The sequence below is a fragment of the Phyllobates terribilis genome, unplaced genomic scaffold (assembly GCF_046119375.1).
Source record: "Phyllobates terribilis strain yellow unplaced genomic scaffold, ASM4611937v1 Scaffold_11__3_contigs__length_659146591, whole genome shotgun sequence".
In the NCBI taxonomy this organism is placed as follows: Eukaryota; Metazoa; Chordata; class Amphibia; order Anura; family Dendrobatidae; genus Phyllobates; species Phyllobates terribilis.
Window position 1 is genome coordinate 319,829,374 of NW_027362771.1, and position 19,389 is coordinate 319,848,762.

General features: G+C 42.3%; 1 protein-coding gene across 5 annotated transcripts in view; it reads left to right on the forward strand.

Annotated features, from left to right (window-relative positions):
• PPP6R2 (protein phosphatase 6 regulatory subunit 2) overlaps positions 1–19,389 on the forward strand; it is a 111,076-nt gene that overhangs the window by 61,751 nt on the left and 29,936 nt on the right. For 4 of the 5 annotated variants that reach the window (XM_073652581.1, XM_073652580.1, XM_073652579.1 and 1 more), the window contains 3 exons: positions 757–814; positions 9,882–10,003; positions 11,987–12,174. In XM_073652581.1, the coding sequence (XP_073508682.1) occupies positions 757–814; positions 9,882–10,003; positions 11,987–12,174 (368 nt within the window). The remainder of the gene's footprint in view (positions 1–756; positions 815–9,881; positions 10,004–11,986; positions 12,175–19,389) is intronic. The other variant, XM_073652582.1, reaches the window with a different exon arrangement.

Sequence of the window (19,389 nt, forward strand, 5' to 3'; positions counted from 1 at the left end):
TTGTTGCAGCACACAAGATCATTTCACCCAATGAACAAGCGATTTGCTTATTCATCCGGTCATCGTCAACCTGTTTAGATTTTCATTATCGTTCTTAGCTATGTTCATTCGTGATAACCTTTATTCCAAGTTGACACATTGTGGACCCTGACCGGATTTTGGTAATGATTTTGTTCTTAAATCTGAACTGAACATGTGATAAATCTGACTTATAAATATGTGAAAGCAGAATTTTATTCCACTTTCACATGTTGTGGGAAAAATATGTACATATTCTGCTTTGAATCGTTTCATGTCCTCTCTTTGGAAGAAGCTAATGCCCTTTTCACATCACATTAGTGACCCTGCTTGACGTATACACCAGAAATAGCTCCCAGCATATACGGTATATAAATCAGAAGCCTTTACAGATGCCAAGCAACAGTCACCAGTGTAGTCTTTTATTTTTTTGTTAAGAAAAGAAAGGTATACTGCACAGTGTACATCTTTACTGAATAGTGTTGTGTAGAATCCATATAATAATATGCAGCAGATTATCCTAAAAATCCATTGTGGATTTGCTTCTCACTAATCTTCACTGTGTCGACACACCCTTGTACTTGAATGAGTTTATAAACTACTTTCATTGTGCCCAGCATTTTGAGTCACATAAATTGCCTTCATTTTCATTTATTTTATTCTTCTCAGCATTCATTGTCTAATGAAATAGTTTTGATGAGGCCATATTAAAGTTGAAACCATATTTCTATTTTTCAGTGCTCCTTTTGATCGAATCACTGAAATTAATTTTAATATAGAAGCTGAAGATGAAAATGTAAGTGCCACGGATTCATCACATATAATATTGTTCATTCTTCATGTCCTTAAGCATTTACCCTGTGTTTTATAACCAGAGACCTGTAAGCATTCCCTTCATTTACTTTTCATTTGTCTAGGGTTGCTTACTTCTTGGCTATACATGAAATAATCAAGACACTTCCGGCAGAAAGTGTCTGTCTTAAGCAGTGTGCGCTAATAGTGCAAAAAAAATTCTAGATAGTTTATTTTTATACATCTTATTTTTTGCATCATTGTATAACCGCAGATAATGTTCTAAAAATATTTATTTATGTTTTGATTTATTTGAATATGTAGGTTTATATTACATCCAGCATTACATTTTACACAGTTGAGCGGACTGCCACAATGGAGAAGATGGAGACATTTTTTTTTCCATCTTTCCCTCATCTGAGAGAAACTGATCACGCTGTAATCACGCTCTGATCAGAGTTTGATTTGCATAATCTACTTAATTTTCTTGGATGATGACTGGTACTTTCAGGAAGAGTATTCAACAGGCTCCTTATCATCAGTGCGAAAATTGCAATATTTGTAATTTTTATTTTTAATACAAATTGTGATATTGGGAAAAAAACATTGCTAAAATAGAAAAATATACATTTAATACAAAAACCTGATTTAAAACAATTGGTCAATTACTGTTGACTAGTGTTGAGCATTCCGATACTGAAATATCGGGTATCGGCCGATATTCACTGTATCGGAATTCCGATACTTAATTCCGATACTTTTATAATATCGAATACCGGAATCGGAAGTTCCCATAATGCCTGCGCTCTGCAGTGTCTGTGAAGGATGACAAGTTGGATGGCAGCGCGATCCAGCCTGTCATCAGAATGCCATCCCAGCGTGGGAGAATTCTCCTGATTGTTTAAAAGCCGGCGCGCGGTAAAAAGCCGCCGGCTTTTAAACAATCACGCAGCCCCATACTGCTTCCCCGCAGCCTCCCACCCCGATCCTCCGCTCCCCTCGCCACCTCCCATCCCGATCGTAAATTAGGACCGGGCGGGGAGCGCAGCACCAAGGAGCGAAGGACCCGGGCGGGGAAGCCGGCAGTGAAAAGACTTCACCGCCGGCTTTCCCGTTCTGTGCTGCGCTTTCCCGCCGGTTATTTCAAATGAACAGCTGAGGTATCAGGTGATGCCGATCAGCTGTTCATTTGAAGTCGCCGCGGTGCCCTCAGAGGGTTCATGTGAGTTCATGCTTGACTGCATGAACTCACATCAACTTTCCCACGGCCGCACAGGTCAGCCTCACCTCCCAGACCCGTCATGATTAGTGTGTGCGGGGTGTGTGTGTGCGGGGTGTGTGTGTGTGCGGGGTGTGTGTGTGTGCGGGGTGTGTGTGTGTGCGGGGTGTGTGTGTGTGCGGGGTGTGTGTGCGGGTGTGTGTGCGGGGTGTGTGTGTGCGGGGTGTGTGTGTGCGGGGTGTGTGTGTGTGCGGGGTGTGTGTGCGGGGTGTGTGTGTGCGGGGTGTGTGTGTGCGGGGTGTGTGTGTGTGCGGGGTGTGTGTGCGGGTGTGTGTGCGGGGTGTGTGTGTGTGCGGGGTGTGTGTGCGGGGTGTGTGTGTGCGGGGTGTGTGTGCGGGGTGTGTGTGTGTGCGGGGTGTGTGTGCGGGGTGTGTGTGCGGGGTGTGTGTGCGGGGTGTGTGTGTGCGGGGTGTGTGTGTGCGGGTGTGTGTGCGGGTGTGTGTGCGGGCAGACATAGGCCGATGTGACACTACTACTCCCATCGGCCTATGTCTGTCCCCCGTCCACTCCTGCCAGCAGGATCAGCTCGATGGGAGCAGTAGTTCCCATCAGCCTGATCCTGCTATTTAAATTGCCCTACTGTGTCCCCAATAAATGTTAAATACATGTCATTGGTGGCCAGTGGTTACCTAAAAGAAATTAGTTCATACATTACCTGTCCCCGCCGATCGCCACCTAAAATAAAGTAAAAAATAAAAAACTACACCTATACTCACCAAGACACCTAATTCCCCGAAGCCATCGATCTCCTGTAATAAAATATAAAATAATAAACCACAACCTTATCCTTACCCCTCCGTAGCAGTCCACGAGTGTCCCACGAAGATCTCCAGTTCAGAGCAGCCACATAGAATGTGACCGCTCTGAACCGCTGCCGCCGCTAGAATGACGGGGCCGTAAGGGTTCACCGGAGTTCAGGCAGCGCTGCTCCGGTTAGCTCCTTTACGGCACTGCTGTATCGTGAGAAATTCCCACGGTACAGCACTGCCGTAAAGGAGGTCTCCGGAGCTGCGCTGCCTGAATGCACTCCGGTGACCTCAGTCAGTGGCTCCCGCTGCCGGGAGCGGACGTGTTCCCGGCAGCGTGAGCTTACAGCAGCCATGCACAGCTGTCACCATCTCCAGATGTGACAGCTGTGCATGGGAGATCAGCGCAGGAACGTGGACAGGTAACTATTTTTTTTTTAGTAAACTAAGAATTAAATAAAATGGTGTTTTATTTCAAATAAATTATTTTTTTCTGGGTGTAGTGTGTTTTTTCTTTTTAACACTTTGTAGGTTAGTAATGGGGGTGTCATATAGACGGCCATCATTACTAACCTGGGCTTCATGGCAGCTGGCGCTGACATGAACCCCACCACTATTACCCCCTGCCACCGCACCAGGGCAGCGTGGAAGAGCGAGGCTAAGTGCCAGAATTGGCGCATCCTATGGATGCGCCATTTCTGGGGCGGCTGACGGCTGGTGTTTCTAGCCTGGGAGGGGGCCAATATTCATGGCACCCTTCCTGAGCTATTAATATCAGCCCCCAGCTGTCTGCCTAGCCTTTGCTAGCTATTAAAATAGAGGGGACCCCACGTCATTTTTTTTTGGGGGGTCCCCCATTTTAATAGCTAGTAAAGGCTAGGTATTCAGCTGGGGGCTGATATTAGTAGCCTGGGAAGCTCCGTGGGTTTTACCCCCTTCCCAGGCTTCAAACATCTGCCCCAGCCGTCTGCTTAACCTCCGCTAGAGACTAAAATTATGGGGGATCCCACGCCATTTTTTTTTTAAATAAATCCTTTATTTTAACACTAAATGACATTTGAGGAGTTAATAAAGATGCAGTCCCTAAATTATTATTTATTTTTTAATAAATTTTTCCCAAAACTTTTGACGTGGGCTTCGCCATATTTTTGTATGCCAGCCAGGTACAGCATCCAGCTTCTATGAACGCGCCATTTTCCGGGGCGGCCGCGGACTGCAATTTTCAGCGGGGGGGGGGAGGGCAAAAAGCTTGGGCCTCCCTGCGCTGCAGATTCCATCCCCCAGCTGCCTAGTTGTACCTGGCTGGACACAAAAATAGGGAGAAGCTCCACGTTTTTTTTTTTTTAATTATTTCATGAAATTCATGGAATAATTAAGAAAAAAAGGGCTTCCCTATATTGTTGTGTCCGGCTAGGTACAAATAGGCAGCTGGTGGTTGGGGGCAGCCCGTTCCTGCCTGCTGTACCTGGCTGGACACAAATATAGTGTGAAGCCCCACGTCAATTTTTTTTTAATTATTTCAGGAAATTCATGAAATAATTAAAAAAAAATTATGTGGGGCTTCGCCCTATAATTGTGTCCAGCCAGGTACAGCAGGCAGGAACGGGCTGCCCCCAACCACCAGCTGCCTATTTGTACCTAGCCGGACACAACAATATAGGGAAGCCCTTTTTTTCTTAATTATTCCATGAATTTCATGAAATAATTTAAAAAAAAAATGTGTGGCGCTTCGCCCTATTTTTGTGTCCAGCCAGGTACAACTAGGCAGCTGGGGGCTGGAATCTGCAGCGCAGGGAGACCCAAGCTTTCTGGGTCCCACCCGCTGCAAATTGCAGTCCGCAGCCGCCCCGGAAAATGGCGCGTTCATAGAAGCGCCATCTTCTGGCGCTGTACCCAACTCATCCAGGGCCCTGGGGCGGTGGCTCACTGGGTAATAAAGGGGTTAAGGCCAGCTTGGCATTATCAGCTGGCCCTAAGCCCGAAATTCATGGGGTCACGCCAATATTAGACATGACCGCCATGAATTTCTAGTAAAGTATTTAAAAAAAACACAAACACCCAGAAAAAAGTCCTTTAATTGAAATAAAGACACAATTCTTTATTGTTCTAAATTAAACCATACTTACAGTCACGCCCATTCCAGCTGAAGCCAACGATCTCCTGCAATAAAAGAAAAATAATAAAGCAACCTCATCCTTACCTTTCCATGGCTCCCACGACGGCTCCAGCTCTGCTACATCGAGATGACAGGCTGGACCGCAGCAGAACGCTGCCATCCATCCTGTCATCCCGCGGACACTGAGAAGCGCAGGCATGCTTGCGCTCCTCAGTGTCTTTCTGTGACGTCATCCAGATGAGCCGAGGTCATGTCCAATGAACTCAGCTCACCTCATGCACGTCACTGACAGCGTGGGAAAATTCTCCTGCACTCAGCGCTTCAGCGTGAGAATTCTCCCACGCTGTCAGTGACGTGCATGAGGTGCGCCGAGTTCATGGGACATGACCTCACCTCATGCACGTCACTGACAGCGTGGGAAAATTCTCACGCTGAAGCGCTGAGTGCAGGAGAATTCTCCCACGCTGTCAGTGACGTACATGAGGTGAGCCGAGTTCATTGTCGGCTCATCTGGATGCCGTCACAGCCAGACACTGAGGAGTGGAAGTATGCCTGCGCTTCTCAGTGTCTGCGGGATGACAGGCTGGATGGCAGCGTTCTGCTGCGGTCCAGCCTGTCATCTCGATGTAGCAGAGCTGGAGCCGTCGTGGGAGCCATGGAAAGGTAAGGATGAGGTTGCTTTATTATTTTTCTTTTATTGCAGGAGATCGTTGGCTTCAGCTGGAATGGGCGTGATGGTAAGTATGGTTTAATTTAGAACAATAAAGAATTGTGTGTTTATTTCAATTAAAGGACTTTTTTCTGGGTGTTTGTGTTTTTTTTAAATACTTTACTAGAAATTCATGGTGGTCATGTCTAATATTGGCGTGACCCCATGAATTTCGGGCTTAGGGCCAGCTGATAATGCCAAGCTGGCCTTAACCCCTTTATTACCCAGTGAGCCACCGCATCAGGGCCCTGGATGAGTTGGGTACAGCGCCAGAAGATGGCGCTTCTATGAACGCGCCATTTTCCGGGGCGGCTGCGGACTGCAATTTGCAGCGGGTGGGGCCCAGAAAGCTTGGGCCTCCCTGCGCTGCAGATTCCAGCCCCCAGCTGCCTAGTTGTACCTGGCTGGACACAAAAATAGGGCGAAGCTCCACGTTTTTTTTTTTTTAAATTCATGAAATTCATGGAATAATTCAGAAAAAAAGGGCTTCCCTATATTGTTGTGTCCGGCTAGGTACAAATAGGCTGCTGGTGGTTGGGGGCAGCCCGTTCCTGCCTGCTGTACCTGACTGGACACAAATATAGTGCGAAGCCCCACATCAATTTTTTTAAATTATTTCATGAATTTCCTGAAATGATTTAAAAAAAATTGACGTGGGGCTTCGCACTATATTTGTGTCCAGCCAGGTACAGCAGGCAGGAACGGGCTGCCCCCAACCACCAGCTGCCTATTTGTACCTGGTTGGACACAACAATATAGGGAAGCCCTTTTTTTCTTAATTATTTCATGAATTTCATGAAATAATTAAAAAAAAAAAATACGTGAAGCTTCTCCCTATTTTTGTGTCCAGCCAGGTACAACTAGGCAGCTGGGGGATGGAATCTGCAGCGCAGGGAGGCCCAAGCTTTCTGCCCCCCCCCCTCCCCCCGCTGAAAATTGCAGTGCGCAGCCACCCCGGAAAATGGCGCGTTCATAGAAGCTGGATGCTGTACCTGGCTGGCATACAAAAATATGGCGAAGCCCACGTCAAAAGTTTTGGGAAAAATTAATTAAAAAATAAATAATAATTTAGGGACTGCATCTTTATTAACTCCTCAAATGTCATTTAGTGTTAAAATAAAGGACTTATTTTAAAAAAAATTGACGTGGGGCTTCGCCCTATATTTGTGTCCAGCCAGGTACAGCAGGCAGGAACAGGCTGCCCCCAACCACCAGCTGCCTATTTGTACCTGGTTGGACACAACAATATAGGGAAGCCCTTTTTTTCTTAATTATTCCATGAATTTCATGAAATAATTTAAAAAAAAAATGCGTGGGGCTTCGCCCTATTTTTGTGCCCAGCCAGATACAACTAGGCAGCTGGGGGCTGGAATCCGCAGCGCAGGGAGACCCAAGCTTTCTGGGCCACCCCCGCTGCAAATTGCAGTCCGCAGCCGCCCCAGAAAATGGCGCGTTCATAGAAGCGCCATCTTCTGGCGCTGTACCCAACTCATCCAGGGCCCTGGTGCGGTGGCTCACTGGGTAATAAAGGGGTTAAGGCCAGCTTGGCATTATCAGCTGGCCCTAAGCCCAAAATTCATGGGGTCACGCCAATATTAGACATGACCACCATGAATTTCTAGTAAAGTATTTAAAAAAACACAACACCCAGAAAAAAGTCCTTTAATTGAAATAAAGACACAATCCTTTATTGTTCTAAATTAAACCATACTTACCGTCACGCCCATTCCAGCTGAAGCCAACGATCTCCTGCAATAAAAGTAAAATAATAAAGCAACCTCATCCTTACCTTTCCATGGCTCCCACGACAGCTTCAGCTCTGCTACATCGAGATGACAGGCTGGACCGCAGCAGAACGCTGCCATCCATCCTGTCATCCCGCAGACACTGAGAAGCGCAGGCATACTTCCACTCCTCAGTGTCTGGCTGTGACGGCATCCAGATGAGCCGAGGTCATGTCCAATGAACTCCGCTCACTTCATGTACGTCACTGACAGCGTGGGAAAATTCTCCTGCACTCAGCACTTCAGCGTGAGAATTTTCCCACGCTGTCAGTGACGTGCATGAGGTGAGCTGAGTTCATTGGACATGACCTCACCTCATGTATGTCACTGACAGCGTGGGAGAATTCTCACGCTGAAGCGCTGAGTGCAGGAGAATTTTCCCACGCTGTCAGTGACGTGCATGAGGTGAGCTGAGTTCATTGGACATGAACTCGGCTCATCTGGATGACGTCACAGAGAGACACTGAGGAGCGCAAGCATGCCTGCGCTTCTCAGTGTCTGCGGGATGACAGGCTGGATGGCAGCTTTCTGCTGCGGTCCAGCCTGTCATCTCGATGTAGCAGAGCTGGAGCTGTCCTGGGAACCATCGAAAGGTAAGGATGAGGTTGCTTTATTATTTTTCTTTTATTGCAGGAGATCGTTGGCTTCAGCTGGAATGGGCGTGATGGTAAGTATGGTTTAATTTAGAACAATAAAGGATTGTGTCTTTATTTCAATTAAATGACTTTATTCTGGGTGTTTGTGTTTTCTTTTAACTTTGACTATGGGGTTAGTAATGGGGGTGTCTTATAGACGCCTCTCCATTACTAACCTGGGCTTGATGTCAGCTGGCATTATAAGCTGACATCAACCCCAACCCTATTACCCCCTGCCACCGCACCAGGGCAGCGTGGAAGAGCGAGGCTAAGTGCCAGAATTGGCGCATCCTATGGATGCGCCATTTCTGGGGCGGCTGACGGCTGGTGTTTCTAGCCTGGGAGGGGGCCAATATTCATGGCACCCTTCCTGGGCTATTAATATCAGCCCCCAGCTGTCTGCCTAGCCTGTGCTAGCTATTAAATTAGGGGGGACCCCACGTCATTTTTTTGGGGGGGTCCCCCATTTTAATAGCTAGTAAAGGCTAGGTATTCAGCTGGGGGCTGATATTAGTAGCCTGGGAAGCTCCGTGGGTATTACCCCCTTCCCAGGCTTCAAACATTTGCCCCAGCTGTCTGCTTAACCTCCGCTAGAGCCTAAAATTAAGGGGAACCCCACGCCAATTTTTTTTTAAATAAATCCTTTATTTTAACACTAAATGACAAGTACAGTAATCAACACTGTCACTGTACTTCATATATATGTGACTGACATGTTTCTAGCTATCTAATCTATGTGTGAAGCTCTATTCTGTCTGTTATAAATTGTCGGGTACAGATGCTGAATTGCCGGCCGGCTTTCTTAAAGAGACGGTGCATGAAAACACTATTATTTTTTTAAATAAATCCTTTACACTAAATGACAAGTTCTGTAAGCAACACTGTCACTGTACTTCTTATATATGTGACTGACATGTTTCTATCTATCTAATCTATGTGTGAAGCTCTATTCTGTCTGTTATAAATTGTCGGGTACAGATGCTGAATTGCCGGCCGGCTTTTTTAAAGAGACGGTGCATGAAAACACTATTATTTTTTTTAATAAATCCTTTACACTAAATGACAAGTACAGTAAGCAACACTGTCACTGTACTTCATATATATGTGACTGACATGTTTCTATCTATCTAATCTATGTGTGAAGCTCTATTCTTTCTGTTGTAAATTGTCGGGTACCGGTGAATGCCGCTGATGAATTGCCGGCTTTTCATGTCATTCTACATTATTCTTAGTTGTTTTACTTCATGTAGAATTAACCTACAAGGAAAGAAAGGGTTTATTTTCATTCCGATATTTGTGTCCCATTGACTTGCATTGGTTTCCGGTATCGGAATCGGCGATATCCGATACTTTTTGGGTATCGGCCCGATCCAATCCGATCCGATATTTCCTGATATCGGAAGGTATCGCTCAACACTACTGTTGACACATCTTATTTAACAGCGTGATCCTGTGTTACCTTCCTCCAACAATATTATAACGGTGGCTGCCTAGTATATATAGCACTCAGTGGCCTCAGTGAAAACTGCATTATTATTTTTTTAAGATGCATTTAACAAAATTGCATTTTTTAAATTTATTTGCATTATTTTTTAATATAAATAATGACACAAATAAAAAATCAGATTTTTTTCATGTACCTAAGTTAAAAGCTGATGATATATTCCCTTTAAAATTGATTAGCCATCACTATCTGTGCTGAGACAACCTTTTCGAAGCAGAACCTGTTTAAGTTGTGTGTTGAAATGTAGTGTTAAATAGTGGAGGTTGTCGCAAATATTTTTTTTTTTTATTTATTTAAGCCTAATGCTGCCCTATTTGAAGCCTGCTGCAATGAACGTATTCAGCAGTTTGATGATGAAGAGGAGGATATTTGGGAAGAAAAGGAGATTGGTTATGGCACACAGGTTAAGTCTAGAACTCGGTAAGTAGAAAACTTATCAGTTACTCTGCTCCCTCATTCTGCCAAGTTTTCCTTTCTGCTTGATTTCATATGTTGATGTCTTTCAACTATCACTGTGTCATGGTATATTCTAGAATGAAAACTGTGCACGTATTGCCATTTAATAAGTTATTAATCTAGAGCTAATCATAGACCTGATATTTTCTGCAGACATTTCCACAGCCCAATTGTCCCTCGACATCTTGCTTTGGAGGAAAAGGTGATCTGATGGGCTCTATTTCGACCTGTCTAAACATATTGTTTTAATAGTATGTCTCAGATGCTCATCTCCTCTCTAATGACTGAGCTGATTGGCTCTATTTATGGTAGAGATTAGGTAGAGTTTAGCTGCAGGAATAAAATAAAAGATAAACTGGCATCTTTTGACCTGGTCGTCTTTAATATAATTTTGTTGTATTTAATTTGGCTATTCCACAGTTTGTACACATGAAAACAATAGAATATTTTGCATGATTGCTTATTGTGTTGATATAGCGAGTGAGTTGTAGAGTCCTCTTCCAGTGCTCAGGCTTCTGGTATGTATAATATTACACTGTGTCTTTGGCAAGTGAATAGGATAGGTGAGATCTTATTCTGATTGTGTTGCCAGAACATTTCACCACAGGTGCAATAAGAAATAGCGTCTTAATAATATAATAAGTAGTAATAATTTTATTTATATAGCGCCAACATATTTCGCAGCACTTTACAATTAACTGGGGACATGTACAGACAATAAAAACATCACAAAGTAACACATAGCACATAACTCAACAGTTAAAGGAGGAGTGAGGGCCCTGCTCACAAGCTAACAATCTATAAGCACATAGGGGGACACAATAGGTAGAAAGTGCTTTTCATATATGGTCCAGCCATCTTACTACATAAAGAGCTTAATGTTGAGGTGAGTCCAAGAAAAACATCAGCTGACGTTGGAGCATATATTGAATTTTTAAATAGCTTAACTCCATCAGACATGCCAAGTCATTTCCTTAGACTTAACGTGGGCAGCATTATTATGTTGTTGAGAAATTTGAATACAAAACAAGGACTCTGCAATGGTACACGATTAGTTGTAACATCATTGAATATAAATGTTCTTAAGGCAGATATTTTAACAGGATCAGTTGAAGGTGATAAGGCATACAGAGAGATTTCCACGCAATCTGCCCTGGGCAATTCACTTTTTGAATTGGCGAACGTCTCTGTAATCTTTTAAATTTTATTTTTGTTTTCCGTAATGCTATTTACTAATTTATTAATTATGACCACTTTGTGGTTTATCATGTAAAAAGGCTGAAAGTAAATAGACATGGGTAACTTGAGTTTGTTTTTATTATGTAGAGCACACTTTTCTAGCTTCCGAAACTTATTTCTTTCTGAACTCGGGCTGCTAGTCATTATAATAAATAGGATATTTCAAATAAGCTGCATGATCCAGTCATCAGCCAGTATCTGTCTAAGTACAATTGCCAAGTGTTATTGGGTGCATGGAGGATGTGGAGACAGATGAATAGAAGAGACCAGATTCTAAGTAAAATTGAGAAAGAGGGAACAGGGGAAAGGTAGGTTAGTTAATTGAGGTGATAGGCCTGTCTTAACAGGTGTTTTTTTAAAGCATGCTTAAAAACATTGGGGTATTAGTTGGATCGTCCATGATAGTGCATCCTTGAAAACTTGTACAGCACAAGAGAAGTCTTGGAGACGGAATTGGGAGGTTCGGATTATGTAGGATGTTAGTCTTAGATCGGTTGCAGAACGGAGGGCACGGGAGTGGTGATAGACCGAGATGAGGGAGGAGATATAGGGTGGTGCAGAACTGTGGAAAGCTTTGTGGGTGAGAGTGATAAGTTTGTATTGTATTCTGTAGTGAACGGGCAACCAGTGTGATGAATGGCACAAGGTGGAGGCATCGGTGAAGCTGCTGGTGTTTTTACCCCTCTATTCATTGATCTGATTTTTAAGTTGCAGGTTTGGAGTATCACAGTCTTCTGAAGACTCATCACGCAGCGACTTGGAGAATGGAGAGCCAGAGAGCAGCCCTGCAACAGATGACGATGGACAGGGGGGTTGTCATAATGCAGAAACGCCTCCAAATCTTAGCCCAATCAGTGGTAGTCCGCCCACAAATAGAGAAGGTACAACATCAGAAGGTAAAAGCTGAAACTTTATTTTTTATTAATTACAAATGTTAAATGTGTCAGTAAAATATATACATTTTCTGTAATGTTAGACAGGTTTCTAATAAAATTTCTGTAACAACTCCACAGTGTTCAAGTTCTCTACTTGCTGTCCTTCTTTGTTTACTTGCAGATTAAAAATCTGTCCTGTCTATATTAGTGTTAATATTGATGCCTGGGAAGGATTCGCTCAACCCGATTTCTATCGACCAGTCTCCCTCCTCACAGGGGATATTAAATTGTTAGCTTAAGTCCTGGCCAACAGATTTATAAAAGTTATCTCTGATGTGATCCAGAAAGACAAGTCAGGCTTTATGCCCAGTACAATCAATCTACTGCAATTAATCTGAGGCCTTTGTTTCTCATTTTAACCCCTTCTTGACCTTAGACGTATCCACATGTCCTGGTTGGGAAGGACTTCCCGACCTAGGACGTATGGATTTGTCCTTGGGATTTTGCGCATACAGGCTTTGTGCGTGCGCGATGCCGCCGGGTGTTCAGTGAATCTGAGAGCTGACAGCTCTCACTGCCAGGAGCAGTTTGTCGCTCCCAGCAGTTTAACCCCGTAATTGCTTTGATTGATCTTTCACAGCATTTAGAAGGGAGAGGGAGGTGTGATCCGATCGTTGCCATGGTGACCCGACGTCGTCATGATGACATCCAGGTCACCAGGCTAACAAGCTTGTTAGACCATGCTGAAAGCATGGTCTAACAAGCTTGTGCCAGTACAGCACTGACAGTTATAAAGTATTACAATGCTTTATAACAGCGATCAAAGTGAAAGTGCCATAGAGGGACTAAGTAAAAAAAATTATAAAAATATTTTTCGAGGATAGGAAAAATACTGCTGGTACTCTGCAATCAACAACCTTGCATGACAAAGCGCTAGCACCTCTTATGTCCACCTGCCAACTAATTGACTCGTGGAGGTTCCTGAACCCTAGTAATAGAGAATTCACACATTTCTCACACGCCAACGACTCTTGGTCTCGAATTGACTGTATTTTTTATCTCCCCCTCTCTGTTAGCTAAATTGATTACTGTACACATTGATAATATTGTTATTTCAGACCATGCTCCAGTAAATTTGGAACTATCAAAGAAATTCCCTCGGGGCTCTGATTTCTTATGGAGATTCCCAGATTAATTCTATAAAGATGATTCATTTATTTCCTCTCTCAAATTATGGTGCCAGGAATTCTTGTCAGACAACTCGGCACACCAAAATAATCCCACACTACTATGGGAATTGGCCAAGGTGGTCCTTGGGGGGAAAATTTTGGCGTATACGTTCTCTCACAAAAAAAAGTTATGAGAAGATATAGTGAACTATCCTGTGAACTGAAACTAACCTACACTACATTTCTACTTGACCCTTCCCCTTTAAATAAAACACAATGGTCTCAAAAACAATCTGAATTCAACCAATACGCAGATATGAGAGAAAAATTCCACCTATCCCAAACAGAAGCGTATTTTTATACATTTGGCAACAAATCAGGGAGGATGATGGCCAATATGGCAAGAGGTCTGAAAAAGTCACAGGGAATTTTCCAATTAAGAAATACCAACGGGGAAATCCACACGAATCCTGAAGCAATTAATGGGATCCTAGGCTCATTTTATAAGGATTTATATAAAAATCCAAAGCAAATCATGCCCTTCTCCGGTACACTCTTAGATAGGGTCAAGTTGCCTTTATTTTCAGAGGAACAAAAATCTATATTAAATAAATCTCTCTCATTGGAAGAGATTACTAATATAATTAAAAATTTGAAACCAAATAAAGCCCCTGGCCCAGATGGATACACATCTGATTTCTTTAAATCTTTAAGGGAAGAGGTTTCCCCGTTATTAGTATCGATCTTTAACAAAATAACTCGAGGCAATCCCATTTTCCCTTCCGCAAATGTGGATTACGTTAAATTGTTACTAAAACCAGACAAAGATCCATTATCCCCCAGTTCATACAGACCAATTTTCCTCATAAATACCGACATTAAGATAATGTCCAAAATAATGGCTGACAGACTGGCCTCCATTTTACCTCACCTTATAACCCCTGTACAAGCAGGTTTTATTAAAGGTCGCTCAGCCACACTAAATATTAGGCTGTGTGCCCACGATGCGTTTTTAATGTGTTTCTGCAGCGTTTTTGCAGCTGCGGAAACGCATTAAAAATGCATGGTAGAAGGGCAGCAATTTTCCCCAATGATAATCCGCATGTGCTGTGCACATGCTGCGGAAATCACCGCTGCGGATTATCATTGCGGAAAAAAATGCAGCACTACCAATTATTTTGCAGAAGTGCTGCGTCTTCGCCGCCATTGACTTGCATTAGACCGCATGGATTACGCATCACTGTATATGTAGATGCGTAATCCAAGCGTTCTAATGTGCGGATGGTACCCGGGTGTAGATGAGAAGAGAGTCTCATCCACACCCAGGTACCATTAAAAAATCTGTAAAAAAAGAATAAAATAAAAAATAAATGTATACTTACCTTCGGGCGGCCCGCGCAGCGCTCCTGCTTGCTTCCCGGCACTTTGCAGTGGATTGAAGGACCTGCGCTGACGTCAGATTGGTTGTACAAGGTCTTAACTAAGATGTCGTTGACAGGCCCCTTCTTTAACTATATATGCAATCTATTTATGTCTCCAAAAGCTCAGGTATATACCCCATATTTTCATTCCACTCCCTTCCCCCTTGAGAAGGGAACGAGACAAGGCTGTCCTTTGTCCCCCCTACTTTTTAACATAGCACTAGAACCCTTAGTTCGTATTCTGTCGGACCCTAAAACTTTTTCAGGCATCCAATTTACTAAAAAAATCAATTCAGGCTTCTTTTTTTGCAGACGATATCATTCTGTTTATGTCTGATTCCATTCTGCATTTACCTCTAGTAATGGATTTGCTTAAAAATTTCGGTGCTTACTCTGGGTTTAAAATAAATACCAAAAAATGTGAAATACTACCATTAACTGAAAAAGGAATAAAACTTTACCCAAGAGGATCTTTCAACGATATAACTATAGCTCCCTCTTATATCACTTATTTGGGTATCAAAATAGGTCGCTTGCCATCCTCTTTGTACACTTTAAATTATCCCGTCCTCATTAAAAAAAATCACTAATCAAGTTAAAGTCATGGCAGGATTTGCCCTTGTCTTTTTTGGGTAGGGCACATTTGGTCAAAATGATCAGTACATCCAAAATTATGTATCAACTCCAAACTCTACCATTGCTACTGAAACACTCTGACGTAACTACAATAGGGCCTTCAGTCATTTTATATGGAAGGGAAAACGTCCTAGGATTAATCTAGACAAACTTATGTCATCCAAAGATGATGGTAGCATTAATTTTCCAAGCATCAGGAATTATAACCTCGCCTGTCTCTTTCTCTACATAATAGACTGGCTCCACAAAAGACATACATAATCTGATTATACGTTGGAATCAGATTATGTTTACCCCTTCAATTTGATTGCACTTCTACAGTCTCGATACACTTCCCTATCCCTAGCATTCAAAAGATCAGTAACTTTTAAAGACACCATCTCCGCTTGGAAGGCGGTTAGGAAAAAATATGGCCTTTCCTTCAGAATTTCTAATCACCTGAGACTATGGCGGAATCCAGAATTTCCACAGGGCATTGAAAACAAATTATTTTCTAAGTGACAACAGGCTGATATAGATAACATATCTCATCTCCTCCACCCAACCGATCAGAGATGGTTGACATATCCAGAATGTATGGGAAAATATAAACTACCTCTCCAACATGGCTTCCAATATGAATAAATCAGACTTTCCGTTATTTCAAACTTAAGGGATGTTACTTATGAGACCTCCCAGAATGAACTGGATATCATTCTACTATCTCCAATAGGTAAGCCCTCAATATCTAATCTCTATTCGGTAATGAAGTCTAATTTGTTAGGGGTACACCGAGACATTTTCTTTAAATATTGGAAGCAACAATTGGAAGACTTGGAAATTCTCATTAAGATCAGATTAGGTTGGAAGGTATTTAGGAAACACATTATAAATGAAACATGGAGAGAAACTCAATATAAAATATTAAATGGGGCCATCTACGCCTTTAATAAACCGAAAAAAAATCCATTATCAAATAGACTAACTGCATGCCCGAAATGTCATCATCCATACTCTGACCTCATGCATGGCCTATGGTCCTGCACCGAATCAACAGTATATTGGGATCAGGTTTCAGATTTGATTCACACTATATGGGGTCCAGGGTACACCCTCTCTCCATACTTAGCCCTACTACATTATTGGAGTAACCCAGAAAATCCTAACAAAAGACAGGAGGCCCCCCAAAACTGCTCCACACTCTACTCTTCTTGGCAAAAAAAACAGCTACTCAAACATTGGCTAGACCCTAACATTCCCCCCATAGCAGAGTTGATAATCCAAAGGAAACAGTTTTTGGGAGTAGAACAACTTAATGCCCTCAGTAACAATGAACAGCAAGCTGGCAAAGTTCTATAAAGAGGAAACAGTTTATTATAACATGTTGCTCTCTGATTGAAAAAAAAAAAATTGTCGAACCATTCACTTCTACAGAATGGTATATTTTAGAGGATCTCAGCAACAACTTGGGACTATTACGCGTAAACTAAAATATGGGAGAAAAACAGAACTAATTAATTATCCACATCTAATTCTTTGTGTAATGTCGACAATTATGACTTTAAGTTGTTAATATTTAATCTTTGTTTAATTTGTTGTGCCAGCTAATCACAAACTAATGTTTGTACATCGTGCCTGATCTGCGTACAGGCTCCTGATTAACTTCTCAAAGTTGGCTTTGTTCATTTGGCTTTATATGTTTTTTTCTTTTCTGAAAATCCTAATAAAAATTATGTATTAAAAAAAAATAAAAATATATTTTTTTAAAAAATCACAAAATAATAAATAAAAAAATATATATATTGTACCCATAAATAAGTATTTTATGTAAAGAAAAAAATAACAAAACGATCCGACCTATTAAAAAAAAAAAAAAAAACTCTTCTTCATCATATCGCCGAACAAAAGGTAAAACAAAATGCTATCAAAAAGACAAATGTAAACAAAAATGTTATAGCTGAAAACGTCAGCTCCATCAGCGGAAAAAATGAAAAGTTATAGCTCTCGGAATACAGCAATGCAAAAAGAAATATTTTTTTCTATAAAATAGTTTTTATTGTGTAAAAGCGCCAAAACATTAAAAAATTATATAACTGTGATATCGCTGTAATCTTACTGACCTGAAGAATAAAGCTACTTTATCAATTTTACCACAAGCGGAACGGCATAAAAAAAACAATTCCTGAATTGCTGGTTTTTGTTCATTCTTCCTCCCAAAAATCGGAATAGAAAGTGATCAAAAAATGTCATGTGCCCGAAAATGGTAGCAATAAAAACGTCAACTCGTCCCGCAAAAAACAAGTCCTTACATGACTCGGTCGGCCAAAATATGGCGATGCAAAAACTAGTTTTTGCAAAACAAAAAAGCATCTTTTAGTGTGTGACAGCAGCCAAACAGAAAAAAACTATATAAATCTGGTATCGCTGTATTCGCACGAAGAATAAAGTTGTATAATCATTTATACAGCACGAAGAGTGGCGGAAAAAATAAATAAAACCAATTCTTGACCTGCTGTTGATTTGTTCATTCTGCCCCCCAAAGATCGCAGTAAGGCTCGGCTCACATTTATCCTGAGCTCTCCGCTGAGTGCTTACACCAGGTTTTCCGTGTAAATCTCTTAAATACGTGATTCAGATGGAACCCCCGACTGAAGATTCCCTATAATGAGGCAAATGGAGGCACTGTGGACGCCATCTGACTTGTGATCTGGCAGGGTCCGTCTTTTTAGGCTTGCATAACAGCGTTGTCAACCACAGTTTTGTGCACTTCTGAAAGGATGGACTCCGCTGAACATAGGCCAGACGGAGTCCAGAGTAACTCTACTGCCTCATTATAGTAAATGGATCCCTCTGGGGTTTCATCAGAATCATGTCATTCGGAGATTTAGATGGAAACCCCGATGTAAGTGATCAGCGTAGAGCACAGGATAAACATGATCCAAAATGTTATATATATGTTCCCAATAAAAGCTTCAACTCCATCCACAAAAAAGCCGGTCCCCACTAAGGTACATCATCTGTCAATGGAAATATAGGGGGCTTTCACATTACTGGTAGCACATAGTAATAATAATAATAATTTTTATTTATATAGTGCCAACAAATTCCGCAGCACTTTACATTTAAGCGGGGACATGTACAGACAATAAATTCAATACAATTTAAGACAGTTTAAACAGTTACATTAGGAGTGAGGTACCTGCTCGCAAGCTTACATTCTACAAGGACATGGGGGGGACACAATAGGTGAAAAGTGCTTGTTATTTCAGGTCTGGCAATTATAATAAATGGGGATTTTCATATAAAGCTGCATGATCCGGTCATCAGCCAGTATGTTTAAGTGCAATACTCAAGTACCGAGTGCAGTTATCTTGTGCATGGAGGGTGTGGAGACAGATGAAGAGTAGGGAACAAATTCTGAATAATATTTAGAAGGAGGGAACAGGGGAAAGTTAATTTACTGAGTAGTTAAGGTAGTAGGCTTGTTTAAAGAGATGGGTTTTTAAAGCGCGCTTGAAGACATGGAGACTAGGCATCAGTCGGATCGCCGGGGGTAGTGCATTCCAGAGAACTGGCGCAGCACGAGAGAAGTCTTGGAGACGGAGGTGCGAGGTTTGGATTATGGGGGATGTTAGTCTTAGGTCATTTGTAGAACGGAGGGCACGTGTAGGGCGATAGAGATGAGAGAGGAGATATAATGCGTTGCAGAACTGTGGAGAGCTTTGTGGGTGAGAGCGATGAGTTTATATTGGACCCTGAGGCAGATGGGCAACCAGTGTAATGACTGGCACAAGATAGAGGCATCAGTGAAGCGGCTGGGCAGAAATATGACCCTGGCTGCCGCATTCAGGACGGATTGGAGAGGAGAAAGTTTGGTAAGAGGGAGACCGATCAGAAGAGAGTTGCAGTTGTCCAGACGAGAGTGAATAAGAGCAACAGTAAGAGTTTTTGCACTTTCAAAGGTGAGAAAAGGTCGGATTCTGGAGATGTTTTAAGATGCTGGTGACAGGAGCGAGTGAGTGATCAGATAT